This window comes from Ursus americanus, chromosome 17 (assembly GCF_024610735.1).
Source record: "Ursus americanus isolate L20-20 chromosome 17, mUrsAme1.1.p, whole genome shotgun sequence".
Classification (NCBI taxonomy): Eukaryota; Metazoa; Chordata; class Mammalia; order Carnivora; family Ursidae; genus Ursus; species Ursus americanus.
The window spans coordinates 5,272,150-5,298,885 of record NC_142143.1 but is presented as its reverse complement, the minus strand read 5'-3'; the positions used below and the strand labels follow the sequence as shown (position 1 = coordinate 5,298,885).

Genomic DNA, 26,736 nt, shown 5'->3' with positions numbered 1-26,736 from the left:
CTCTCTCATAGGTGATGCGGAAATCTCATGAAGCCCGTGAAAAATTGCTTCGCCTAGGAATATTTAGACAAGTGGATGTTTTGATCGATACGTGTCAAGGTACCTGCCGCGGGGTTGTGTCTCTGATTACCCCTCCCGTCCGTCCTGCAGCATCACAAAAGCGAATGTGCGGCCAGACATAGATGGCGCCTGGAGGGTTGTCAGGCACATGGGTCTCGGTAGTTAGTGGTCCCAGGGGGGCATTGGATTTTTTTTTTTTTTAAATGTCAGGCTGAGGGAGGACAGGTGAACTTTGAAGATACTGTCACCTGAACTGGTGGATGGTGCAGGCGCTGTAAGAAGGATCCCGAGGGAGGGAGCCAGGCTTCTTTCGGGATAGCCCAGCCCAGCCGGTGTCCACATGGGCTCTTGGCAGACAGGCTCCATCTGAACGTGTGCTTTCAACGGGAGGGCACCAGGCAGCAGATTTCACTTTCAGTTTTCGCTCATTTGCTTATTTGCTGTTTGACTTTGCGCAAGTTGGCCAGCTTAGTCCACGCGTACTCGCCGAATGACGAGCACCGCTGCGGGCAGGCCCTGTACCGGGTACCAGGGAGAGGCCGCCGCAAGCAAGGCGGAGTCCGCTTCTCGAGGAGCTAGCCGAGCAGGGTGGGGGGCGGTGGGGGGACAGCCAGCCCTTCCTGCCCCCGCAGTGAGAGCAGTGACGCAGCCGTTCCCGGCGGAGGTCTGCTCAGCGTGCGTGTGCAGGATCCGCTGAGTCCTCACCAGGACCCGGGGAGGTGACTGGTGTTATTTTAGAGAAGATGTTTTCCGGCTGAGGAAACCACAGCTCAGAGAGGTTTAACTTGCCCCAGGTCAGACACGTGAGTGACAGAAGTGGCCCGTCCATTACTCCGGAGTGCTTCTCTTGGGGATAAGTCTGGTTGGCAGTGTTTCATCTTCGTGCTCTCCTGCCTGCCGTCGACGTGATGTCACCCGCGGGGGCACGTGTCGGGTGCTGCGTCCCAGCAGCGGTTAGGGTTACCTGGGAACCTGTGAGAAAGAATGGTTAGGGAAGGAAAGCTCTGCGTGATTCTGTGATGGGGTGCCCACCGTCATCCGTCTGTCAGATCCTCCAGAATGTACGGCAGCAAGGACGAACCGTGCAGATCCCACCGCGGTTCGTGCGGAGGCCTCGCTGTGGGTTTGTGACTTGTGACAAACGTTACCACACTAACGCAGCATGATTGCAGACATAAATGTGTGTGTGGTGGCGGGGGGAGCCTCTGTGGGAACTCTTATTACTTTCTGCTCGATTTTTCTATAAATCTAAAGCCGCTCTAAACAGTAAAATTTGAATTTACTGTTAATTAAATTATTAATTTAATTAATTAAATTAATTTTTAATTTAATTTTGAATTAAATTAAATTGTGAAAAAATGGGGCCTGGGCTCCGGCCTGGACTGAGTCTGAGTATCGAGGAGCCAGCGTCGAGGCAGCTCCCCACATGCGGCCCCCACCCCGCCAACTGGTGGGGTCAGCCCTGCCTTTCTGTGAGAGGCCCCCAGTCCTTCGCAGAGCTCAGCCCTGCCCCCCAGCGCCCTGGGGCCCGTGGTGGGTGCCGAGGCGGCCGTCGCGGACTCAGGCCCTCATCATCGCGCAGCCGCCGCTGCCCTGGCTCGCGGAAGGACCGGAGCGGTTACCTCTTCACTTGCATCGAGTTCGCTGCTTCTCTTTCGGGGTCACTAGAGTCCCTCTTGTCACAGGAATTCCGTGTTTTAATGGCAGTTGAATTGCAGCCCAAAGTACCCTCAAGGACTCTGCAGCAGGAGAACAAATGCCCTCAGCAGATAGGGTACGCGTCAACAAACATGCTGCTCGTAGTTGCTCCCTGTCGCGGAGACTGACTCGTGTGGTATCTTCTACCACGGGAACCAGGTGCAGGATGTGTTGCGAGAGGCGTGTTGCGATTTTGTGGTGGAATGTTCTGGAACTTTAAAATAGAGGGTGTGTTTTTTTCAAGTGAACCTTCAAATTGCTCTTTGTCTTTTTGAGCCGTGGGACCTCAAGTAAAACCACATGTGCGAGCCGTCTTACCGTTCCATATTTTTTGTGTACGTAGGTGACGACGCGCTTCCAAATGGGTTAGACGTTACCTTTGAAGTAACCGAATTAAGGAGATTAACGGGCAGTTATAACACCATGGTTGGGAACAACGAAGGCAGTATGGTATGATATGCTTCCTAATAGTGGGACTTTCAATAATGAGCTTTTAAATGGGACTGTCCTCCAAACCGATGGTGGTTTCCAGACTCTGCCGCACACCTTCACCTCTGTAGGCTAGCGCGTGGTTTCTCACTGCTCTTCCTGGAATTGGCCGTAGTATGTTTTACTTTCTCATTTAATTTAAATTCCAGCGAACACACAGTGTTAGGTGAGTTTCAGGTGTACCGCACAGCGATTCACCACTTCCACATATCACCCAGGGCTCATCACGACGAGTGCCCTCCTCAGCCCCCTCCCCTGTTTCACCCCGTCCCGACTGTAGTATGTTTTAGATTGTTGGAAAACAATGTGAACATCAGTGGTTAATTAGGAATGATTTGCAGAATGTTTGTATTAAGTGTCTTGTTCAAATTCCCCTGAATTCCGGATCTGTACAGTTGATTTCCCTGGCTTTGCAGTCAGCAAGCGAGCCTGCCCCTCTCCCTCAGGCGCGTGCTCGGGGGGCTGGGGGAGGTGCATATCCCCTCAGCAAAGGCACATTTTAAAGAGGAAAAGCAGTTACAGAGGAAAGGCCAGATCTGTAGTCCTCGGTTTGGTCCTGTGTTTATCAGGCTCCCTTGGCCAGCAGAGTCTTTCTCAGCAGTTACCCTTCCTTCCATGTAAACCAACACTGGTTTTCCGTTCCTCCTAGGTGCTTGGCCTCAAACTCCCTAATCTTCTAGGCCGTGCAGAAAAGGTGACTTTTCAGTTTTCCTATGGAACCAAAGAGACTTCATATGGCCTGTCCTTCTTCAAACCACGGCCCGGAAACTTCGAGAGAAAGTAGGAAGCCAAACAGACCGTTGAGTACAGTGGCCTGGTTATCAATTAAAGTAGATGCGTTGGTTGTGAAAAGACACCTGGCTGAACCAGCTGGTCCTTGTGCGGTGTGTCACAACGTGCTGTAGCTTCCCTCATGACGACGAGCCCCAGAAGTGTATTTTTAGATCTATTGATTTCAATGTGTACGAGTTATAATCACTGTTTCAGCGTCTAAAGCTCTGTCCCGTTGTCTCCTAGTTTCTCTGTGAACTTGTATAAAGTTACTGGCCAGTTCCCGTGGAGCTCGCTTCGGGAGACAGACCGAGGAGTGTCCGCTGAGTACAGCGTGAGTAGCCTTTCGTCCTTCCCTTGGGGCAGTTGCGTGAGGACAAGGCACCTATTCAGCTGATCGCCAGAGTCAGCAAGAGGGGTGGGCCAGGGTGGGCAGGCCTGCCCTCGGTCTGGCGCCTGGAGCGCGGGCCTCGTGGCCGGGGTCACCCTCTGCCCTCGCCCCGCTGTGGGTTGCTTCCCAGCTGGCGGCTTCCTGCAATGCCGTGTGTTTGTCCTTCCTCATGTGTGCTGAGGTCGATAGCTTCTGGTAGCCAGCAAGGTCACTGCAGGTGACTGAAAGCTCTCCTCGTTGGTTGGCACTTACGAACTTCTAGCAGGATCTGACGTAACGCAGCAGATGGAATTCCTGGCATTTGACGACCTTTTGGCTTTACGATGGCCCCTGCCCTCTTTCCCTTCCTTTCTACACTGTGTGGCCTCCTCCCCTGCTGTTCTGGGCTGCAGTTCATGAGGCGAGGCCTGGACACGCAATGGAACAGTAGTTCCCCAAGCACGGCCTGCAGGCCAGCAGCATGGCCTCACCTGGGAGCTGGTTAGAAAAGCAAGTTCCTGGTCCCCGTCTGCCCGCCGTATCTTGGGGAGGGTACCTGGACCATTCTCTCCATCTGTGCCCTGGCAGATTTGGTCCAGGGTCCCCTGCTGGAGCCCTGTGGTCGGTGCTACGCAGCCCCTTGTCGGCACTGGACGCACTGGCCACTGGCACTCCTCAGCCTTGCAGGCAGACCAGGGGCAGGGAAGCCCCCAGCACGGAGGGGGGCCCGTGGCCCCTGGCTCGGGATGCGACGTGAGCACCTGCAGTTGCACGTTCAGTCCTCCGTGTGGCCCCCTCTCCTCGTCTGTCTGCCGGGAGTAGGCCTCAGTGGCCTTCCTGCCCCGAGTGGGCGCTGCCCACCCAGCCCCTGCCCCCTCCTAGCCCCTGTCCAGCAGCAGCTCTCCAGAGGCCCCCGGCAGTGTGCCCTGGTCCCGTGTGCTCCTCTTATCGCTGTTTTCTACACCTTTGTTAAAGCACAGGTTCTCCAGAGATACAGAGATAGCTGGTTTAGCCCCAGGACTTAGGAGAGGTGAAAGCCATCTCTGTTGGAAGAGGCCGTGAGGGAGGGGCAGCGGGAGTGGGAGGGACAGAGGACTGGGAGCTGGTGGCCCTGGGCTTGAGGGATGCGCTCCTGGAGGAAAGTGGCACCATCTGGCCCCTGCCTTGTCCTCCTGACTGTGAACATGGAGACATGGGTCTCCTCTGGGCGGTCACGTTGCTCGTTACAAGCTCCGTTCTGAGGAAGGAAGGAATGGTTTAGGCCAGCCGTGCACCTTCCTCGGGCATTCGGAGGAGTAGCTGAGTCTCGTGTGGCCCCACATGCGGCAACGGCAGGGGGGCAAGGCCGCCCTGTATCATGTCTGCTTCCCTAGCACCTGACCTGGTGCCTCGTGGGTGCTGGATGAGACCTGGGGTTGAGGCAGGTGGCCCCGAGTTCTCACCCTGGGAGCCGGGCCTGAGGGCCACAGGGAAGGCCCAGTGAGAGACCACTCCAGGAGTGGGGAGTGACTCGACTTCCTTGTAGGAGTCACATCATCGTCACACTTCCTGAGGCCACCAGACAGTGTTCACTGTTCCAAAGCAACCTGGGTGTCTCTCCATGATAGGGACCTAAGATGGGTGAGCCTGACTTCGGGGCCAGAGGGTCGGGGCAAGGGCACGTGACCACGTGGCTCAGGCCTCTGGCTGCAGGAACGATTCTCTTCACTCGTGAGCACCTTCGTCCTCCTCCCTCTTCCCTGGGGCCTGATGTGGGTCTCCGCTGTCACCCACCCTGGCTTTAGACCAGGGGCCGAGCCGGGTGGGGCAGGCGTCAGGTGGTCATAGAGCCTGTGGCTTACAGAGCTGTGTGCTGTGTGCCGCTTTCTCACAGGTCACCTCTCTCCTTGCCCGGAGCACAGTCCTGCCGCTTCGAGCAGGATTGCAGCTTTCTCCCCTTCTCCCTCCCTCCCTCCCTTCCCCGCCTTCCCTTCTTTTTCTCCCTCCTGCCCACGATAAAAAAATGTATCTTAGGTGTTTAATTGGAACGAGATACCTCTGCCTCGTTCTAAGGCCTGACTGGGGACAACTCCCCGTGGGTACAGCACAGAAAGGCTTATTGTGTCCCCCGTGTCCTTGCAGTTTCCCATATGGAAGACCAGCCACACCGTCAAGTGGGAGGGTGTGTGGCGGGAGCTGGGCTGCCTCTCGAGATCGGCGTCCTTCGCTGTCCGGAAGGAAAGTGGGCACTCGCTGAAATCATCTCTTTCGGTAAGGGCTTTCCTTGTTGGACTGCGTATTTAGATGCGTTGGGAGAATAGCCTTTGCCAGCAATGGGACGGACTGAGAAGGGTCACGGGTTGGGTGGCTGCTAGCGGCTTTGTGAGTTTCTGGGCACTGCTCCATATTACTCTGTTGAAGCGATGTCAGTAGGGACAGGGAAGGTGTGTCTGGGAGCCGACCATGGGCTGTGCTTGAAAGCTGGCAGAGTTCACTTAGGTCAGGTCAAGCTCCTTGAGAGGATGGGCCCAGCGACAGGTCATCATCTCCCCGCTGGTGACCGTGAATTGTCTGCTCCATCCTCTCCGTTCCCTCACCTGTGAATTAGGGACCAGGAGCTACCTTGCCAGACGGTTTTTGGAAGGCGAAGTGAGGTGATAGGGCGAGGGCAGCCTGCGGTCAGCGCTCAGGAGGTGCGCCTTGTTACTTGACACGCCGGCTTGGCGTTTAACACCTGGATGCACGTTTCTTTCAGCACGCGATGGTCATCGACTCACGGAACTCCTCCATCTTGCCGAGAAGAGGCGCTCTGCTGAAAGTTAACCAGGTAGTATTCCTTCACCTGCGTGCGACCTGCTGGCTCGGTGACCTGGGAGGGGAGAGAGTCCCACCCAGTAGGCACATTTTCTGTATCGAACACTTTCCTTTAATTATGGAGATTGTTCTAGAACGGCTTGCAGGGGTGTCAGTCCCATGTGAGGGTCCCAGCTTTGGAACTGCTCCATGTAGTGCAGTGTTCTGTCCCCACCGAGTAGAGGGGGGATAAAGTTCTGGACTCTGGGATGGGGTCACTCACTAGGCAGGGAGGAAGGTTGGGATTTGGCTGAGCGAATCCCTTGGTCACCGGTAAGAGACCGCCTCAAGGCAGAGGGTGAGTCCTACGCCATAGGGTCCCCGGGGTGGATGCCGGCTGGGGGGGGAGGGTGCACTGTTCTGTCCGCCTGATCTTCAGGGTCAGAGGACCAGCTAGAAACCAGATTTTTACATCAAATGGTGCCCAGTTGTGCAAGATTGGCTAATTCTTCTTTTCAAACACCGAGTAGGCCAGACAAGCCATATCGCACAGAATGTTCCTGTGGCCGGTGTTTCTTGCCCACATACGGGAGTAACATAACATAACATATTCGGCGGAGTCTGTGTGTTTGAGAATTCCGTATTTATGTCAGTTCCCCAGTACCATCTACAACAATTAGAATAACAACTAGAATGGAGCTTCTAGAGGATAGAAGCAATCTCCTGCCTTTCTAAAAATACAAAACAATAAAATTATATAGTACTTGGAGCGACATGGTTTTGGAGCCGGTGTAGTGAGTCTGTTTGCTCCATTTCGACTGCGATCCCTCACCCGTAGGAGCTGGCCGGCTACACCGGAGGGGACGTGAGCTTCATAAAAGAAGATTTTGAGCTTCAGTTGAATAAACAACTTTTATTCGATTCAGTGAGTATCCAGCCAGAATGTTTACCTGCATTTTTATCCCTTGTTTTTGGAAACTCAATTCCTGGATAGTGAAAGCACCACCCACAGGGGAAGCCCAGACATTAGTGCTTGAAACTGAAGTGCTCAGTCTTTTCAATTTAGCTGGAACTGAGGATACTCTGGGGAGACGTGATTGTTTTTCTCTTTAAGAGGAGCCTGTCAGTCATTTTATGTGGGACCCCAGGAGAGCCCCTTCCCTGTTTGTCAGCTCGGGGCCATCACGGAAACGTGTCTGGAGGGCAGAGGAATGTGCCTCCTTTCCCTCTGAGGTTCCTTCCACAGAAATTCTGAGTCTTCACCTTATTTTGCTGAGTCTGCAGGGCTCTGGGCGCTTCCGAGCATTTCTTTTTAAATCTTTAATCCAGTTTGGTTTGGTCTCTCCTGATTTGCTCGGGAATGAGGAGTAGGTGACCCGATTCTGACTGAGGCAGAGGACCCCCCTGGCTCTTTCTCCAGGCCTCCCAGAGCCAGGGTGACTGGGGACAGCTCCCTGTGCTCCCCTGCGACACACACACACCCCGCCTGTGCCCTTCTCTACTGTAAAACTCAGGGGCGAGGCGTGAGCTTTAATGAAATGGTACGCGTGTCTACTTCTAAAGTCACTTCTCACTGCTCCCAGTCAGTCCTGGTGTCATTGCTCCTTGAGTCTGGTTCCTACCTTTCCCCCGCTGCTGCTGGTCTAGAGGCCTCCACGTTGTCCAGTCGGCGAGCTCCTCCCAGTCCCCTCCCCGGCCCTTGCCACCGTGCTTGACGCTGTCCTCACTGGACTCCATCATGACTGTATCCTCCCTCCACGTGTCCGCGTTCTCTTTGCGCGCTCCTTTCGCAGCTTGCCACACCCCCACCTTGTGAGTGTCTCCCCTAGATTCTCGTGGAGGGGTCTTGCACTGCCACTCTCCCCGGAGGATCTCACCCCGCCCGTGGCTGCGGCTTCTGTCTGTGTGCTGTGCTCCCAGAGCTCGGCGCTGCTCTCCTTCTCGGTGCCAGAGTCACGAGCTGTCAACTGTTCCTCAGGGACACTTCAAATTTGGCGTGTCTGAAACCAGCTATTACTTCCCTCCCGAATCTGTAGCCTGCACCGGGCTCCCAGTTCCACTGGCTTGCACAGCTGTTGGCCCAGCTGCCTTCGACCTCCGTGACTGCTCGGAGGAGTCCTCACCCTGAAGGCCACAGAGTCCAGGGCCCTGCCTCTTCCGCCTGCTCCGTGTCACTCGGCTCCCGTGCTGCGCTTTCTCACCTTGGTGGTGATGTCCCTTTCTGATGAACGTCTGCTCCCCCTTCTGCTCCACAGCGCAGGCGTGCTGGTCTTTCTGAAACGATCTGACATACAAGCCTTAACCACACCGCTCTCCCGCGTGAGCTTGGTACTGTTGGCATGGCAGCCAGGCTTTGGGCTCGTCTCTTTCCCCTTCTCCCTGTGCTTTGATTCTGCTAAACTCCTTCTCGTTTCCCGAAAGGACGAGGCTCTCTTACTTCCAGGCACTTGTACTTTGTCCTCTGCTGGCTCTGGGTCCGTTCTTTCAGCTCTTCACTGGCCCCTTGTTCCCTGCCTTTTAACAACTATCTTCTATGGAACTCCTCTGACCTCCAGACCAAGTTCGGTCTGTACTGTACATTCCATTCAGTGTACAATGTACAACGTACCAAAGCTTTGTACATTCTGTTCCTGTGCTTTCCTCTGGGTACCGCTCATCGTGCACCCACTCACCTGCCCATCCACCCTCCACGTCTGTATCGGCTGCCCGGCACTGCCTGGGCGTTAAAAATACTTAGTAGGTAAAACACAGTTCCCACTCCCTCATGTCCTAGTGAAGGGAGACCCACGAGCAAGCGCGTGTGTATACGGTTCAGCAGGTGGCAAGTGTTGGAAAGAATAAGAAAACAGAGTAAAGAGAAAGTGGCCCAAAGGGGGTGCAGTCTACTTAAGATAGTCCAGGAAGGCATCTTGGATGAGGCAGCTCAGCTCAGAACCAAGGCAGGGAGCCAGCCGTAGGCCATCTAGGCAGGAGCTACAGCACGTTCCTGGACGAGCTGGGGGCTGCCGTGACCGGACAGAGGGAGGAGGAGGAGGACGGCGCAGGGAGGACGCAGGTCGGACCAGATGGTAGAGGGCTTTGGGCCCCATGTTGAAATGAGTTTCTGTTTGGAGGGAGGCCCAGTGTGGTGTCACCATCAGGGCAAGTGGGGGTGCCTGTAGAGAAGCAGGAAGCACTGCTGGCCGCTCTCCAGGCCTGCTAGGGACCAGGGCCGATGTGAGGGCGCCGCTGCCCCCTGGCCGGACGGCGCGCGTCTCCCACCATGCTCAGCCTCGCCCCGCGTGGAAGCCCAGGAAACCGTGCCTTGCACGGACGTGGGGTTTGGTGTGCTTGCTGGGTCTTCATGTGAGCAGTATGCACAAAACACCGTCCGCTGTAGCTCCTGGCCACGCAGGCAGGCGTTCCCGGTCTGTAGCCCCAGAGCGCTGCGCCCGTGCGTGGCCCGCGGCCCAGACCTCTGTGCGGTGGCCACCGTGGACGTGCGTCGCGGGGGACAGTCACTGAAGAACACGGCTGTCTGCTTGTGTTTCCGCAGGTTTTCTCAGCGTCTCTCTGGGGTGGCATGTTGGTGCCCATTGGCGATAAACCATCAAGTATCGCGGACAGGTAAGGGATAACGGGAGAGTGGGCGGCCTTGCAGATGCTCTCCTTCGGCTCTGTTTGGTTGGTTCCTTGTAAGTTATTGTAGAGAAGCTTAACTATTTAGGAGAGCAAATAGTCAAATTTTACTTTAGTTTTTATATTTCGGGTAACTTCAAAATATCCAGTGTACTTCATACTACTATGCTTTGCTTTTTTGAGGGGGAGGGAGTTAACTTCATAATATGAAAAATCTTACATTCTCTTTTGAGCATGAAAGAGTATAGTTCATGTGCATCACAGAAATGTAAAGATAAACATTTAAGGAAGTAAAACAAAAATCCTGCTCAGTGCTAAGCAGTTAACGTGTGGGGCGCTTGCCTTTGAATCTGCTAGTTGTGGGGGTGTGTTTTGTGCGCGTACAGTCATGTAAGTGTATACGCGCGTGTATGTTGCCGACACACTGTAATTTGCATACACTTTTGTGTTCTCTCTGCTTTTGATATTTTAATTTTTTAAAATTTCGTTTTAAAGCTTTTATTTTTAAAGTAATCTCTACACCCAACGTGGGGCTCGAACTCACAGCCCTGAGGTCAAGAGTCACACGCCCCACCTGCTGAGCCAGCCAGGTGCCCCTGTGTTCTCCCTGCCTTTTAAAAAGTTTTAAGGAAATATACAGTAAACCCATTCCCCAAGTCATGGGAAATTGTTCAAAAGCTGCACTTTAATTTTTCAGTATTTGCATATAAGTAACCCTGTGAAGAATGTGAATTTGTCAAGTTTTGTTCACTTTGTTATCTGAGGAGAGAGTCCTGAATGTGCAAGTACTGTCTCAATATGAACATTTTTTTAAAGCTTGTAGAGCATGTTGCTGGAGACGGCTTTTTAGAAGCTTATAGCAATTTATACTCCTATCGGCAGAGTATGAAATTGTGCTTGTTGGCTTTGAAATACTAATAATTGTTCTTGAGGGCAAGAACCTTTTTTTTTTTTTTTAAACCTTGCATTAGTTAAAATGGAAGTTTCCTTTAAACTAGTTTAGCCTAGTTAAAATGGAAGTTTCGTTTAAACTAGTTTAGCCTAGTTTATGGATGACAGTTTGGAAGTATAAAAAATGTTAATTTGTAAGCTCTGAGATCTGACACTTTCACCTCTATGAATCCAATTTGCAGAAAAACATTTATAAATGGACAGAGGTTTGTGTACGAGGATGTCCATCGTAGCATTGTTGAGAATAGCAAAAATTCGAAAACTGCCAGTATAGAAATTATTAAATTCAAATACAGCCATTCTGAAGAGCTCGTATGATGAAAAAGAACGAGGTAGATGTCTGCAGGTTAAAATCGGCACGCGCTTCCTTTGAGCGGATTGCTCTCGAATCAGGGCAGAAGCTCTCGAGCGCATGTCTATGTTTGCCGGGGTAGCACCGAGGGTCCCGAAGGTCAGCCACCAACCCAGTGACAGCAGGCAGCTCTGGAGGTCGGGATGCGGTGGGCAGATGAGGGAGAGGGCAAGGACTTCTTGCTTTTTGTGCTTCCTGGGTCGTTTTAATTCCAAAGAATATGTGTGATTTATCACTTTTTTAAAAAAGTAAATGGAGCTTGCTGTTTGTTTCCATAATAATGGGGCATTCAGAAAGGCTTTCTTAGAAATCCCAAATGTTAAAAACACATTTATAGACTTTTTTTTTTTTTAAAAGATTTTATGTATTTATTCGACAGAGATAGAGACAGCCAGCGAGAGAGGGAACACAAGCAGGGGGAGTGGGAGAGAAAGAAGCAGGCTCATAGCGGAAGAGCCTGATGTGGGGCTCGATCCCATAACGCCGGGATCACGCCCTGAGCCGAAGGCAGACGCTTAACCGCTGTGCCACCCAGGTGCCCCCATTTATAGACGTCTAACTCAAGTTCAGATGAATGCATTCATCGAGGCTTTATGCTGTAGGAAAATGGGAGAAACAGCGCCCTGCTCCCTCTGCAGTGTTCCAGGAATGTGGACGGCTCCTCGCAGCCAGCATGGGTGTCGTAGGTCAGCAGGGGCCGGGGGGCAGCCGCTGACTGTTGCTTCTGTGGCGGCCCCATTAGATTACATACCACTTCCCTCGTCATTTTACTTCATTATCAGTACTCAGCATGGCCTAGAGTCGGCTTCTGATAAAGGGTTAGGTTTCACAGAAAGTGGATGGGGTTTCTAAGTAATTTTTAATTCATGCCTTTAATTTTGTTCAGATAGCTTTCTAGAGAGTGTGATAATCCAGTCCATTAGGAATACGAGAGGAATTCATTTTTTTAATTGTAATAATTTTTTTCTAATTATACAATCACTGTAGAAAATATAAAAAAACATTTAAAGTAACAATAATTCTATTTTGGTCTGTTTTCTTCTAGTATTATTTTTCTCTTGTAAAATTGGGATCATACTGTTACATAATTTTTATCTTTTTTTTTTTTAACTTAATATTACGTGTGAGCACATAGGAGACCGTTTTGCAACAGAGCTGTTACATAATGAATTCTCATGGACAGCAGATAATTCCTTTATCACGGACGGTCCACATGTCCCTCTTTCCTAAAGAAGGGCCTTTACTTGTGCCTTTTATCTCACTTACATCCCCAGAAGTTTGAAGTGTTTAGATTTTGGTTTAAGTTTCTATGAAAGGCGCCGTACCCCGGTGCACCCTCCCAGTCCTTGCACGTTTGGCCGTGGGACAGCGTCAGTGGCAGTCCAGTACCAAACGTGGGCCTCGCTGCCACTGTGTTTAGTGGGCTCCCGCCCGGCGGCTTCTTCTGACGTCTGCCATTCCGTTGTAGGTTCTACCTTGGAGGACCGACCAGCGTGCGAGGCTTTGGCATGCACAGCGTTGGGCCACAGAGTGAAGGTCCGTCTTTCCCCGGGAGACCACCAAGCCAAAATTCGGGTCACATCTCCTTTGTGAAAGCGCGTATACTAGACCCTTGAACGGTGGAGTAGGGAGGAGGTGAGGGGCGCCAGCCTCCCCCTCCTTGCAGGTGAACATCTGAGTGTCATGTTTGACTTTCCAAAGACTAAACTACCAGCAGCCTCACCAGTAACAAACAGTTAACACTGATTTCGCGGGTCGTATGGATCCTACTGTAGTCTTACGAGGTCAGCTGGAGAAGAGAAAGTGGTGTTAAAAAAGTCACGAGAAGACGCACTGATAGAACCGTGCTAATGGGAAGTTGGTGTGTAAGTGGGCTTGCACGGTTCACAGCGGGCTGTTCAGGGGTAACTGTGCTCGTCTGAGTCACCACAGTAATAGATGTTCATATTTCACCAGCACGGAGTTAGCACCCACCACAGCATTTGTCACGCAGCAGGCGTGGACAGGTACCTGTTGAGGGAACTGTAGGAAAATGAGAAAACGTGTCTAAGCAAAAAGTGCCCGCACCCACCTGTGATCTCACCACCCAGCGAGGATACGCGGGAGCATTTGTTTTCTAAGCAAGCACGCCCCTGGGCTCGTGTTTGGTACGTTTACCTCCTGTGTCCGAACCTGCTTGTCCCGCGGCCTCAGTAACACAAGTGAAAAAGATTTTTACGGGAATGAGTGCTTCATCTTTTTTAGTGACAGTTTATCTCATCTTCTTGACCTGCTATAACTTTGCTAACTTAATGGTTTTGAGAGCAGTTTTAGGTGTCCAGAAGAGTTGGGCCGAAAGCACCGAGTTTCCGTGGACGCTGCCCTAGTGTCCACGAAGACCGGCGTCTTGCATTAGTGAGGCACGCTGGTTACAGTTGTGAGCCAGTACTGGCGCGTTATTACGAACCGTATCGCACCGTTCACACTCGGGTTCACTCTGCTGTGCAGTTCTGTGGGGTCTGGCAAATGTGTGTGGCCCGGACCCACTATTTCAGCGCCCTCCAGGTCCCCGGTCACACCATCCGCCGTGCTCCACTGACTCCTCCCTCCCTCCCCTCGCCCCCCTGCGTGACCGGCCCGAGCTGCTTCCTCTCTCCTCGGTCCTGCATTTCCCAGAGGATCACGTAATTGGAACCCTGCAGCATGAACCCCTTTCAGACTGGCCTCTCTGAGCAACGCGTATGTAAATTTCTTCCTTACGTGTCTCTTACAGCACGACGGCTCGTGTCTTTGTATCGCTGAACGATGTTCAGTCGTGTGACTGCGCCGCCGTCTGCTTACCCGTTCACCTCCTAGGGAAGGACGTCTCCGTTGCGGACATCATGAGTAAAGCTCATACAGGCATTCACGTGCAGGTTTTTGTGTGGACATAAAGTTTCAGCTCATTTGCGGAACCAGCAATGAGAGCCGTTGCCGGATCGTATGATAAAGTTGTGTCGTCTTTGTAGGAATTTGCCAGGCCGTCTTCCAAAATGGCCGTACTGTTGTGCATTCCCATCAGCAGCGAACCGGAGAGAAGAACCGTCATTTTCCACGGCAGCGTAGTTCATCTTACTGGCGAAGTGTCCTCTTTCTAAACCAAATCCCGTGTCGGGCATTTAGGCTTTCTCTTTTTTTATGATTACGAAACAGCGTATCTCCGAATAACCTAATGAGTCTTTGTGCTCACCTCTAGGTTTTACTTTATAATCTTAAGTTCTAGAAGTGGAATCCCTAGATCAAAGGATTTTGAACATTTTGAAGCTTTACATTGCTCCCTGGAAAGCCCGTTTCAATCATTCCTGTTTCCTGGATCCCTCTCTGACACTTGACATTCTGTCCGAGGCATTTCCACACGTCACTAAAATCTTCAAAAACAGCATTTAAATGTTTGCACGCCGTCCCGTTATAAAATATCCTACCCTGACTTTCTGAGCTGTTCTTTTTAACATCTTTGTCGTCTCCGTTTTTTATTACTATGAATAATGACTGCCCTGTGCGTGCATTTCTGTACATAATACACATTTCTTGTCACTTATTTTTGTTCTTTTATTCGTGTGTCATTGTTTTTAAAGAGAAGGAACATATCAGGGATAGTTGTGTTCTTTTTTTGTTGTGAGGAAGTATTATGTAGTGACTCTGTGGAAGTTTAGGCATCTGCCACGTGCCTAAAATTAAAATGCGAGGCTGTTCCACTTAGTACCCTATTAGCTAGGCCATCGGTAAGATACTATGGGCAGGAATGTAAACCACATCGCTTTTAGTGGAAGCAATTTGACAGTGTGTCTCAGGAGCCAGGTGAGCGAGTTCGAGCCGCTGGCTGAATACGGCGTGAATGAGCCTCAGAAATGAGCAGGAGCAGCAACAGCACAGCTGGACCCAGCGGAGGCATCAAGTGTGATTCGGTCCATGTGAAGTTTCGAGACGGGCTAGAGTGGTCTGTGCTGTCGGCCAGCAGGGGAGTGGTCAGCAGGGAGAACAGAGTCTTCGGGGGGCTGCACGCACCTGAGTCTCCGTGCTCGTGTTACAGCTGTGTTCCCTGTGGGGATGTTTACTGTGCGGTGTACCTAGGACGTGTATACTTCTCTGTACGTGGATTATACTGCAAGACAAGGTTCTGAATATTCATGTGTGCAAGGAGACTCAGGACAGGCTAATGAACGCTTGCCAGAAGTTAGACACCAGTGTAACAGTAGACGGGGATTGGGTCGGTGTGGTACCCACGTGATTATTCAGGCATCTAAATTACATTTCCAAACAAGAGAAAGTATTAGACGAAAGTGCTTACAACATATTAAACTCTCGAACTGGCTTTTTAAAAGCAGGACTAAGGCACATGTCTATCTATCTATCTTTGTGTGTATACAGTGACTCACATTTTTTTTTCTCAATTCATCACAGTTCACTGGATGAAAGGCATTGATATGTTAGCTGATTATCTCTGAGTAGGAGAAATTAAAGGATATTTTTCTTTTTTCGTACTTCCCTTTACTTATCAGATTTTCTACAAGGAGCGTAGTACTTTTGTGACCAGGGTACAGTAGGTTAAAGAGGGGCAGCTACTGAGAAATGAAAGCAACACAGCTGACCTCCTGGTACTTGTCATACCTGTTTTTATTCCCTCTAGAACTTCGGTACTAAAAGGGGGTTGAGGAGATGGCTGGTCTTGCGGTGAACAAGCAGGTTATTCTTGAGGTTAATCTTGGAGACAACTCAACTTTTCTTTGTTACGATCCATCATTTTGTATTAACGAGTACTTAGACGCTTTACGAATAGTATTTTGCAACCACGTATGAACATTCAGGGCTATTTTTGTTTGTTTTCTTGCTGCTTTAATGGTATAGCTATTTGTAGTCGAGATGGAACGGATAGGAACATTTTTTAGAAATAATGCGTTTTTATACTCTCAGCGGATGGTCTTAAATTTGGCAAAAGTACCTTGGGCAAAAAACCAGACAAACCAACCCTAAGTGGTCATGAGCTTTCAAAAACGAGCCCCTTCCCTAGACACGTGGAGCTGGGACACTGCTTCCTGACCTGGCAGGCAGTAGACATGCTGTGCCTTTTGATTGATAGCCTGTACAGCCCTTTCCAGAAACTGCAGCGGCCCGTTCTGCATTCTGTCTCCTGCCTTGTGGTCTCAAAGTTGTTGCTGAGGAAGCGTCTGATGTGCCAGGCGGCCGCGGTCTGCTCCTCTGCGGTTGTGGACAAGGCGACGCCCATGAGTTCCCTTGTTTTATTCCAGCCGTTTTACAACTTTGATAAATTTCTGATGTCATTCTTTACTCAACTACACTCGCATTTTTTTTTTCAGTTTAAGCTTATAAAATAAGCCAGGCAAAAAAGAAAGGCTTCAAAGTGAGACCAACACCGAGAGTCAGACGGGCCAGCATGCACAGAGCCCGAGCACTGTGTGTTCTGCGCACGGCCCGCGTCTTGCTTGTAGAAACTTCCATGTGATTCCGAATCCGTGAGCCTCTGTCTTCTGCACCTGTTCCCTGACTAGGTGACTACCTGGGCGGAGAGGCGTACTGGGCCGGCGGCCTGCACCTGTACACCCCCCTGCCTTTCCGGCCAGGCCAGGGCGGCTTCGGGGAGCTCTTCCGAACACACTTCTTCCTCAACGCGGGGAACCTCTGCAACCTCAACTACGGTAAGGCCGGGGCTGCCGCGAGGCCGTCAGGGCACCGCTGTCCTTGCGTTTAAAGCACGGCACCCGAGTCGCTGCCTTTTTGTTAGATTACAGAGTCTTTACGTTCTTTAAGAAGATTCCTACAACACGGTGCTCAAAGTAAAGTTGTTGAATGAAACACGCATGAGAAAGCGTCATCGAATGCTGTCTTGCAAAGATCTGCTTTTTCGTTCGCTCAGCACCCATTTCTGGGGCACCTGCTCTGTGCTCTCATTATGACCCCCAAGTGGAGTTGGGCTTGCCTCTCCCTCAAGGGGCTTGGGGACAGAGGAGACTCACGGCTGCTTCATCCAGCCAGGGAGACATGAAGACAAGGCCCTCAGCCCGACGCGTGGAGCCAGGCTTCCTGGGTGGTCGGGCGCAGGGGAAATGCCTTTTTAGGCAAAGGGGACAGAATGGGCCAGGCCCAGAGAATGGCTTCTGGTGCGGTGAGTAGGAAGTCTACTCCCAAGCCCGCCCTTGATTTGTCTTAATCCTACTTCATGCATTCTCCTTGAATATCCAGGCCTGGCTTTAAATGTCCCTGAGGGCCACACAGTAAGGAGGAGAGCCAGGGCTTGTGTGAGGACAGCCCTGTGAGGGGCTCCGCACTGTTGGTCACGTCCTCTCCTCTCTCTTCAGGGGAGGGCCCCAAGGCTCACATCCGGAAGCTGGCCGAGTGCATCCGCTGGTCTTACGGCGCTGGGATCGTCCTCAGGCTTGGCAACATTGCCCGGCTGGAGCTGAATTACTGTGTTCCCATGGGCGTGCAGAAGGGTGACAAGTAGGTGCTACGGGTTCCTCCCCGTTACGTCGCACCGTCCAGCAATTTTGTTTTGTTGTGGACATGGTTAATCGTTTTGTCGGTGGCCTTTAAGAGTCAAGATTTGAGGAGAAATTGAATAGTTAGCGAAAGAATGAAAAGAAGTTTTCCTCCATTGGGTTTTTCTCCATCCAGTTGGAGGAAAAATGTGATGTGTTCCCCCACCTTACTCTGTTTACACTCACTGTTGCCAAGTAATGGGGGCCCCTCCACGGGTCCGGCCGGAGGAATTGAGGAGGCATTATTGATCCTGCCTGTTAAAAGCGGGATGAGGTATTGCTGGGGGGTGACTTTGCAGGCCAGGAGCTCAAGAGTTGGAGGAGACAAGGCTTTGCTCCTGACCACAGAGGACTCGTTCTCCAGAGCCTTCTCTTGGGAGCAGAGGAACCTGCCATCTTGGCCTTTCTCCACCAGTCCTCTTACTGAGCAAGAGTTGCTAAATATTATGTGGCTGGATATGGCCTGAGGTCATTTGCAGTTAAAGGAATTCCATTTCTGGGTTTGTATGGTATCTGTTGTATACATTTTGAGGAATCCAGAAGTAGGGTCTTGGTCTGTTTTAGGTGGGGGTGCTCTAACAACATACCGCAGACTGGGGGCTGAAACTACAGACACCTGTGTCTCACTGTTCTGGAGGCTCGAAGTCCAGGATCAGGGTCCTGGCCGGTTCGGTTCCTGGTGAGGGCTCTCTTCCTGGCTTATGGATGGACCCCTTTTCTTTTCGTGTCCTCACATGGCAAAGAGAGAGCAAGCCAGCTCTCTGATGTCTCTTCTTATAAGGACACCAACCCCACTGTGGGGACCCCACCTTCATAACATCATCTAAACCTAATGAATCCCCAAAGGCCTCACCTCCGAATACCATCTCAAGGTTAGGGCTTTAACATATGAATTCTGGGGGGACATGAGCATTCTGCCCCTAGCTGTGTCTGTATTCTCTCTTGTTACTTTCACACTAATGCATTCAGGACGCTAGGCTGTATTTTTTTCTTTTTGCGTTCTGTCTACACTTACGTGGCCACCAAGTGGTGGTGCTGTCTGAGTCATAGTCTGAGTCTCAAGCGTGACGTTGGAGTTTGTCCTCGTTTAAGGAAAAACGGTACTGGTTTTCCTCCCACCGTCTTCTACTTCAGTGTGGTGGGTGGTGGTGCTTTTTACGGGGCGGCCGCTTGAGCACCGGTTCTCCGGTGCAGCCCGTGTGCCGTCATCCAGATCCCTTCCGGTTATCCAGTCACTAGCATCTGCCCCTCAGTCTCTACCTGGGAGGCTGATTCTGGCTGCAGGGCTGCCCTGGCTCCCAGTGATGTCAGTGCCCTTCCTTCCATTGCCCCGTGGCCAGCCGTTGCTCTGATAACTGTTAAATCATGTCCACCCCGTGCCTGTGCTCCGCACAGAGCAGAGCTGGAAAGGGTCTGGTTACACAGGCTGTCCGTGCGGGAGCCCAGCTGTCCAGGCTTGGATCCCAGCTCAGCCACTCTGTGGCTATGTGACCCAGGGTGAGTGACCTAACCTCTCCAGGTGTCAGTTTTCCTGCCCAGAGAATGGGCGCTCATGACCACGCATGAATGAATTCATGCGCGTGAAGCAGTTGGAACGGTGCTCAGCGTTTTGTCGGTAAATGTCGGTTCCTGCTCACGTTGTTGCTCCTGGTGGATTCGCTGTGGCCCTTTTCAGATAGGAAGCAAAGCGTGTTCCCTTCGGAGACATTTTTCCCTCTGCTAATGCAGTGGCTGCCCCTGGCTGTGTTTGAGACGTGCTACGGATAGGATTTTGTGTCCCGATTTCAGAGATAATGACATGTGAAAATGGACATTTTTCTCCTAGAGCAAGGTTTGCACATTAGGTAACTTTTTAGCAGATTCCCCACACATTTCCAGTCTCAGGTAAATGAGCCTAGTTTCACAGGCTGCATTCTGCACAGCCGTGTTCCCACCGCAGGTGAGAATGTGGGTCTTCCTGGCTTAACGCCCGGGTGCTAATTGGGAGCACCAGAGGGGCCGGTGTCGAGCCCACCCCGACACCAGGATGGAGTCAGATGTGGGTGCCCAAGCCCCCTGAGCCTGCGCTTCTCAAATTGTAATGTGCCTCTGACTCCCCTGGGGACTCTGGTAGAGGCAGACGCTCCTGAGTCTGGGGTGGCCCTCAGACACCGCCTTCCTGACGCGCTCCCTTGGTGAGGCTGACACTCGTGGACCAACCACGCTCTGAGGGAGCCCGACTCTGTGTCTCTTCTGAGAGCAGTTATAGCGTTTCGTGGAGGGAAGGCGATCATTGGTATTTATTGAACGCTTACCTTGTGTGAGACGCCCAGTGAGGCACTTGATGTTATGATGGAAGCCTCCCAGCAGCTCTGTGCAGGGGAGGGCGCTACTCCTTTCACAGACCAGGACAGTGAGCCTCGTCCGGGCCCAAGGTCAGCACAGCAGCAGGACCAGGCCTGCCTGAGGCCAAAGCTTGCGCCTTTCCCTCTGCTCCGAAACCACGCAAGCCCCGAACACCAGCACCGCCACCTCCCTCTTCTGAGAGCCCGGACGTGGAAATGCGGTGCTCCTTTTATCCCCACGCTGCTTTCTCTGCACCGCAAGTATTAAGTGCAGGTGGATAAAAATCGTCTCCCCCTTGCTCATCTTCTTGGAATGTCTTCTTGTTCAAGCTTGAATTCTATACACACTTTCCGATCTCAGAGATTGTATAGGCTGTTTCCATGATGCTCGATCGGTTTGGATTAACTGGGTTAATATTAGTGTAAATTATATAAGTAAATACATTCTAAATATTTTTTTATTACAAAAAAAACTAGAAGTACATGTGGGTTTTTGGCTGTAGCTATAATGTCTGTGTCACGGAATGACCATCAGCCACCGAGAACTGACTGCTCCCCTCTCAGCCGGTTTTGAGAAAGCAGCAGATGTGGGGCCCCGGGGCCTGCCCTGCCCCGTCCTTGTGTTCCCTCTCTCTCCCATGTGACTTGGGGCAAGTCCCTGGGGCTGTGGGCCCCCTGTCCTTCAGCTCAGCCCGCCCGCTGCCCTCACCATGGCTGCAGCGTTGTTGGAGGCCACTGGGTGTCGCTGTGCTCCGAAGATCCCTCACCCTGTTCAGGAGCCCTGCGTCTTCTCCCCGATTCATAGAATCTTTACAGAGAATGCTTGCTTCCGTTCACCTTTCAGCTTTGCCTCTCTCTAAATTGGAAAAATCTGTTTCAGAGATGAATTTCAAATGTGGTTTCTTCTGGAAGGAGGAAGCCTGCTGTGCACACGATATTTAAAGACCAGAACATAAGGAAGCTCCTGTGGCCCTCTAGCGGGGGAGCGGCTCCGCTTTGTGACCCCCGATCCTGCTGCTTGCAGCCAGTGCTTTTTGTGTCCAGTGCCCCCTGCGCAGGGTCGGCCTGGTTACCATTCAGTGTGAGACGCGCTCTTACTCTCTGTGCGTCTTTGTTTGAAGCTTTATCATCAAACTGGGAAGTCTGTGAAGTTTGGGTGGTATCGTGAGAATCCGATCTTCATTTCTGAAATTAGGCAGCGGCGGGACAGAGGATTACGTGTGTGTGAATCACCTGTAGATCCCCCCAACTCTTAAAGCAAACGCTCTCTAATTAGGATTTCCGACCTTTACACAAATGGAAATAGCTTTGAAACGTTGGCTAAATTTTGTACTGGAGGTGATTTAGGGCACGCACCGTCGTCTGAGACCTCACAGTGTTCTGTTGCTCGGGGCTCACGGAGTGTGGCCCCTGGAGGCTCAGGGATGAACGAGACGGGCTCCTGAGAGCCACTACCCTCTAGGAAGGGGTTGATGAGAAAGAGACTCATCTCGCCTGCGGAGGGCCTGGGAGGGCTTCCTGGGGGAGGTGGTTTCTGGGCTGGAGCTTCCTGACTTGAACGGCTGGGGACTTGTGGGGAGGGCACTCCCGGCTGCAGAGCAAGCCTGGATGCCAGGGGCACATGAGCTGTCATTCTGTAGGAGCAGAAAGGAGGTTTGGGGCGGCACTTAGTCCCGGCCACTCTCCTCTTCCATCCTCTCTGGCCTTTTCACTTTGGGCACACGCCCAAGGTCTTTGAGTCCTGGCCCTCGTCTGCCTTGTCCACTGCCGCGTTCCCCGGCTGGCACCTGATGTCCCCGCATGACTGCTGGGGGACCGTGCTCAGGGTCTGAGGGCTTAGCAGCAGGAGGGTGCCAGTGTGACTCTCATTGAGACCCCCTCCCCCCCGTGGTGGCCCTCGAGGTGCGGAGCAGGAGGCAGTGGGGTGCTGGCAGGGGCCTCTAGGGAGCACACGGCAGGCCTGTTGGGGACCCTGATGGGGGGAGGGGAGACCCAGATGACCTGATTCTGAGGTGGACATGCGACGGAAGGATAGATGGGGCCTCATGTAACTCAGACTCTGTTGTATTCGTAATGGGCGCCTTCTCTCCGTGGGCTCCTTTTAAGCTGTGGGGCGTTTTGTCTGCTATGGTTTGAGCCAGTGAGCCTTTGTCGGAATGCCCGCTTGTTCCTGCATGGCAGAAGCCGGGGCCTGACTGACTTTTTGTCCTGTGGCTTATTTTCAGGCATTTTTCGCAAGCGTGAGTACAGGCAAGGACCCCTTTTATGGACCTGATGGTGTAAAATAGAGAAACCGATCATTTAGATTTGAACAGAACTTGCACAGATGCAGCCCTGGCTTTGGTTGTGGGTCTTTGCCTTTCTGAGGACATTGGCGTGCTTTACCGTTGGTCACCAAGGGCTGCCACCGTCCCTTCTGGCTAGAGCACTCCTGCTAATGCCGTCGGCCAGTGAGCACCTCAGTCCTGCAGGGGGTCCTAGCGATGAAGACAGCGGTCCACCTTCAATCTCTTAATAGATTGGGGGTTTTATTCCCTCACTCCCAGGTTGAAAAAGAAAAACTTCCTGCCGGTTTTCATACGCAATAAACCCCGAGATTGGGCAAGGGCACAGGTGTTAGGACAATAAAATTATCAACTTTCCTCTGAAAGTAGGAGCGATTCTATTTATTTATTTATTTATTTTTAATTTTTAAGTAATCTCTACACCTAGCGTGGGGCTTGAACTCAAAACCTCAAGATCAAGACTCGCGTGCTGCACTGACTGAGCCAGCCAGGCGCCCCCAAAGGAGCCATTCTTGTTGTCCAGTTTTTCTGGAAATTGTCCACAACTTGCAAAAATGCTGTGCTCTGCCATGCACTGTCACCTGCTGTTTGGGATTCGGAATACCATTTTCCTCCCTGCCCCCTCCTTCTCCGTCCACCCTGTTTCCTTCTCCGTCCACCCTGCCCCCCCTTCTCCGTTCTCCCTGCTCCCTCCTCTGTCCTCCCTGCTCCCTCCTCTGTCCTCCCTGCCCCCTCCTCCTCCTCCGTTCTCCCTCCCCCTCCTCTATCCTCCCCCCTCCTCCTCCGCCCTCCCCCTCCCTGCCCCCTCCTTCTCCGTCCACCCTGCCCCCCCTTCTCCGTTTCCCTCCTCTGTCCACCCTGCCCCCTCCTTCTCTGTCCTCCCGTCTCTGTCTCCCATCCCCCCTGCTCTCTGTGCCTCTCTGTGCTTCCCTGTCCTCCCTGCCCCCACTGTGTGCTGTGCTTTGCCAGGTACCTTCCACAGCCACCTCTCTTGTCACTGCTCTGCTTTGCACAGAAAGCCTCTCACAACTTGCTCCTTGCCTGGTAGCCTTAGAAATAAACACAAAGCTATTTTCCCCCCTCAGGGCTTTTATTGTTCATAATGTTTCTCTCCTGGGTTCTTCTTTTCACCACTTGAGTCAGAATTGGGGGACCACAAAGAAGGTGGGGAGGGAGCAATAAAGGGGAATCTGTGTCCCCACGTGTTACCGTGTTTTTACCTCCCAAAGGCTGGTTCTTAAGCCAGCAAGGGAGGAAGCCGCAGGGCTGGCGGGCGGGGCCGGGCAGTGGGAGAGGAGGGCCGGAGGCGAGGCGCCTGGGCGGCAGGGAGAGCCAGGCTGTGGCGGGTGCCCCCAGAGCGGCCGAGTCTGGAAGAGAGGCGCCGGGTACGGTGTTGTGATGGCGGGAGGTGAGCGTTGATTGTCTGCCCTTTGCTTTTGTAGGATATGTGACGGCGTGCAGTTCGGAGCTGGGATCAGGTTCCTGTAGCTGACGCGTGCTCTAGAGCCTGCGGGAGGAGCCCCGGCCTCGGGCGGCCGGTCGGGGCCACGCACCTGCTCGCCGGGCAAACACGTCCGTGCCGTTCTTTGCAGTCCTCGTGGGAAACCACGTCAATAAATTTTAAAGACAAATACTCAGAGGCATCGTGGATATGATTTGCTTTCCCCCGCTCTGTGTCCCACGCCGGCTTTTCCGGAGGACCGCATGGAGGGGGCGGGCCATTTAAAGCTGCCGCGTGTTCTTCCATGTGGACCGGCCAGCCGGAAGGTCCCGTCACATGGCGCCCCGATTGCTTTTCCTCCCAGGCTCCCGGTGCCTCCGTGTCTGTTCCCACGCGCCGAAAGTGCTCGGCAGAGCCCCGGGGGCAGCCTGGGTGCCGGTGCAGGGCGCAGGCTCTGGCCGTGCCGAGGGGGGAACCACGCTGGTGGGGGCCGCGGTCACAGCTCCGGGGGTTAGAGTCCTTTAAATGCACGTGGGTGGCGTGGAAGAAACATGTGGCACGCTGGGGACACTGAGGCAGAGAGGAAAAATGTGTTCTTCAGAGGTAATAGCGTTAATGAGACGAGTATACCGGCTGCCTGACGGTGCTCCAACAGATTGCTGCAAACCTGGAGCTTAGAACAGCGCTGGGGGTCGGCAGTGCTCTCCGGAGTCAGTCCGCACCACCGTGTTCCTTCTGGAGGCTCCAGCGGAGAGTCCGTTTCCTGGCCTTCCGGCCTCCCGGGCGCCCACGTTCCCTGGCTCACAGTCCCGTGTTTTCCAAGCCAGCTGCAGAGCATTTTCCAGTCTCTCTGCCTCTTGCTTCCTGGTGCTTTTTCAGACCCTCGTGAATCCACGGGGCGCTCCCGGACAGCCCAGCTGCTCTATTTTAAGACCGGCAAGCTCAGGTTTATCTGTGACCTTAATTCTCCCTTGTCATGTTCTGTGATGGCCACAGATTCCAGGAATCAGAACGCGGACGTCTTTGGGGGGCTGTGACTCTCCTGCACGTACCTTGTATCTCTCAAAGTAATATTTTCAGGATATACTTGATCAGTCATGTGAAAAAAAATTTTTTTGAAAGTTAAACCTCCTTCGAATTCTTCCTGTAGAAACGTCCAGGGTTGCAGCTGGTTCCCAGTCGCGTTTTCCTACTGGATTTTTCCCTCTCCTCTCTGGGGCTGAGTTCCCGTCCTTGCAGTCCTCCCTGTAACTTGTTGTTTGTGTCTTTGCCTTTGAACTTGGTCTTCAGGAGCAGCGGGGGACCAAGGCCCCCTGTCGTCTCGGGGCCAAGCTCTTGGGCCTCCCAGAGACCGTCTTGCCCCCATTGCCTGTGTGAATTATGGGGATTTCTCAGAGAATATGTAAGAAGCAGCACAGCTTTACCTTTCTGATTAGTTGGGAGGGTGGAGAAATACGCTTTTCCCCCTGAATTGTTTTATTGTTTACAGTCTCACATTTATGCCTGTGGCAAAATAAGAGGCCCGTGTGATAACACTGTCATGTTCAGACTATAAATTAAGAGCAGTAAAACCCGAATAACTCTCTCTGACGCCGTGACCTTTGAGAATTCATCTACCGTGCCAGTGGAGAGCCCGAAGAAGTCATTTGCGAAAGGGTGCATGTCTCATCAAGCAGTGCCCGGGTCGCTGGCACCAGCTCCTTAATTAAAGCGCGCCAGGCCCCGCGGTGTCCAGCGCACACGGGGGGGAGGGGGAGGGCCGTTTGCACAGGCTGCCCCTCCGCAAGGGGGAACGAGCCCAGCGGAGGCGCGGGGTGGAAATAGAAGTCTCTTCGTCCCCAGGCGAGATGAGGTGGGCAGACCGGAGCACAAAGCCAGAGCCCTTCACAGAGTGCTTCCCATGGAAGACCAGAAACCAGGCTGGTTTCACTGTGGGAAGCAAGTTTTCATAGCTTCTGGTTGAGGGCATCCGCGATAGTGGAAAAGAAACCTGAAAAGCCAACAAACCCCTCCACAGAGTACCCCCTGCCTCAGTGAACCTTTGCATCCTTGTGCTACTCCATTTTCCTGTAAATCCCTTCGTGTTTGGGACTAGAACCGAGCTGGATATGGGTTTCGTTCACCTCTGCAGTGAATGGGCCTCGAAGCCTGCTTCTCTGTCCGGACCGAGACCACCGCTGCTTCCCCTGCTGGAAGCCTGCCAGGCCGGTCAGCGTCCACGTGTAACGAGGAGACGGACCTCAGGAAGCCTGGTTTTCACGGGAGACAAAACTGTCGTGACAGATCGCGTCCTCCGTTACCGGGAACTTGCGGGCTTTGTGCACACAGCGAATGACCTTTACCCGCGGCTTTCTGGGCAGCGTGCTCGACGGGCAGGGCCAGCGGCTCCTCGGGGGCCCGCCGTGTCTGCGGGTCTGACGATCCAGCCAGGGAGCAGGCTGTCCTGCCAAGTGTCAGTGTTCCTGTGCCAGAGGACAGCCTGACGGGCCACACCATGGAGGCCCTGCCACCGACACATCGTGTCACGTTTCCCCTTCGCCGCTTTGTCCAGAGGCCCTGCCTTCCTCATACATGCATCTCCCTCAGCTAAGAATTCTCTTTAGTTTGTGGGTTTGCTTTTTTTTTTTTTTTTTAAATCATGTAAGCTCACCTTGGGGGCAGTTAGATGTGTTCAAGGTTTCAATGTTTAAAGGTCACCAGAGAGAAGATTCCTGAGTCCAGAAAACAACCAGAGAGCTGCCCTTTTTTTTAATTTAATTTAATTTTATTTTATTTTATTGTAATACTTACTTTTTCTAAAGTAGGCTCCACACTCATTGTGGGGCTTGATCTCATGACCCCAAGATCGGAAGTCGTGTGCTGCACGCACTGGGCCGGCCAGGCGCCCCGGGAGAACTGCATTTTCAATGAAGGGTTTGAGATCAGGCAACTGTACTCAAAATTCCCATCTCTAGTGTTGCTTAGAAAACGGGGCCTAAGGTCAGGAGCCTGGTTCTAGCCCTATGGGCTGTTCCCCAAATCCCCGCTGTCCTCTGGGCCTAGGGTTGCGTTCTGTCAAGGAGAGGGTTTGGGTTGGCCACCTCTCAGCGACGG

The 26,736-nt window shown here is 52.5% G+C and overlaps 1 protein-coding gene across 1 annotated transcript in view; it reads left to right on the top strand.

Moving 5' to 3' along the window:
* The window catches only part of SAMM50 (SAMM50 sorting and assembly machinery component), a 33,256-nt gene extending 9,417 nt beyond the window's left edge, over window positions 1–23,839 (top strand). The window contains exons 4-15 of the mRNA XM_045779482.2: window positions 12–99; window positions 2,102–2,208; window positions 2,897–3,027; window positions 3,265–3,352; window positions 5,510–5,638; window positions 6,123–6,194; window positions 6,999–7,085; window positions 9,696–9,766; window positions 12,550–12,617; window positions 16,607–16,753; window positions 17,414–17,555; window positions 23,645–23,839. Coding sequence (XP_045635438.1) covers window positions 12–99; window positions 2,102–2,208; window positions 2,897–3,027; window positions 3,265–3,352; window positions 5,510–5,638; window positions 6,123–6,194; window positions 6,999–7,085; window positions 9,696–9,766; window positions 12,550–12,617; window positions 16,607–16,753; window positions 17,414–17,555; window positions 23,645–23,690 — 1,176 coding nt within the window. The 3' untranslated portion in view covers window positions 23,691–23,839. The remainder of the gene's footprint in view (window positions 1–11; window positions 100–2,101; window positions 2,209–2,896; window positions 3,028–3,264; window positions 3,353–5,509; window positions 5,639–6,122; window positions 6,195–6,998; window positions 7,086–9,695; window positions 9,767–12,549; window positions 12,618–16,606; window positions 16,754–17,413; window positions 17,556–23,644) is intronic.
* Window positions 23,840–26,736: the final 2,897 nt, after the last annotated feature.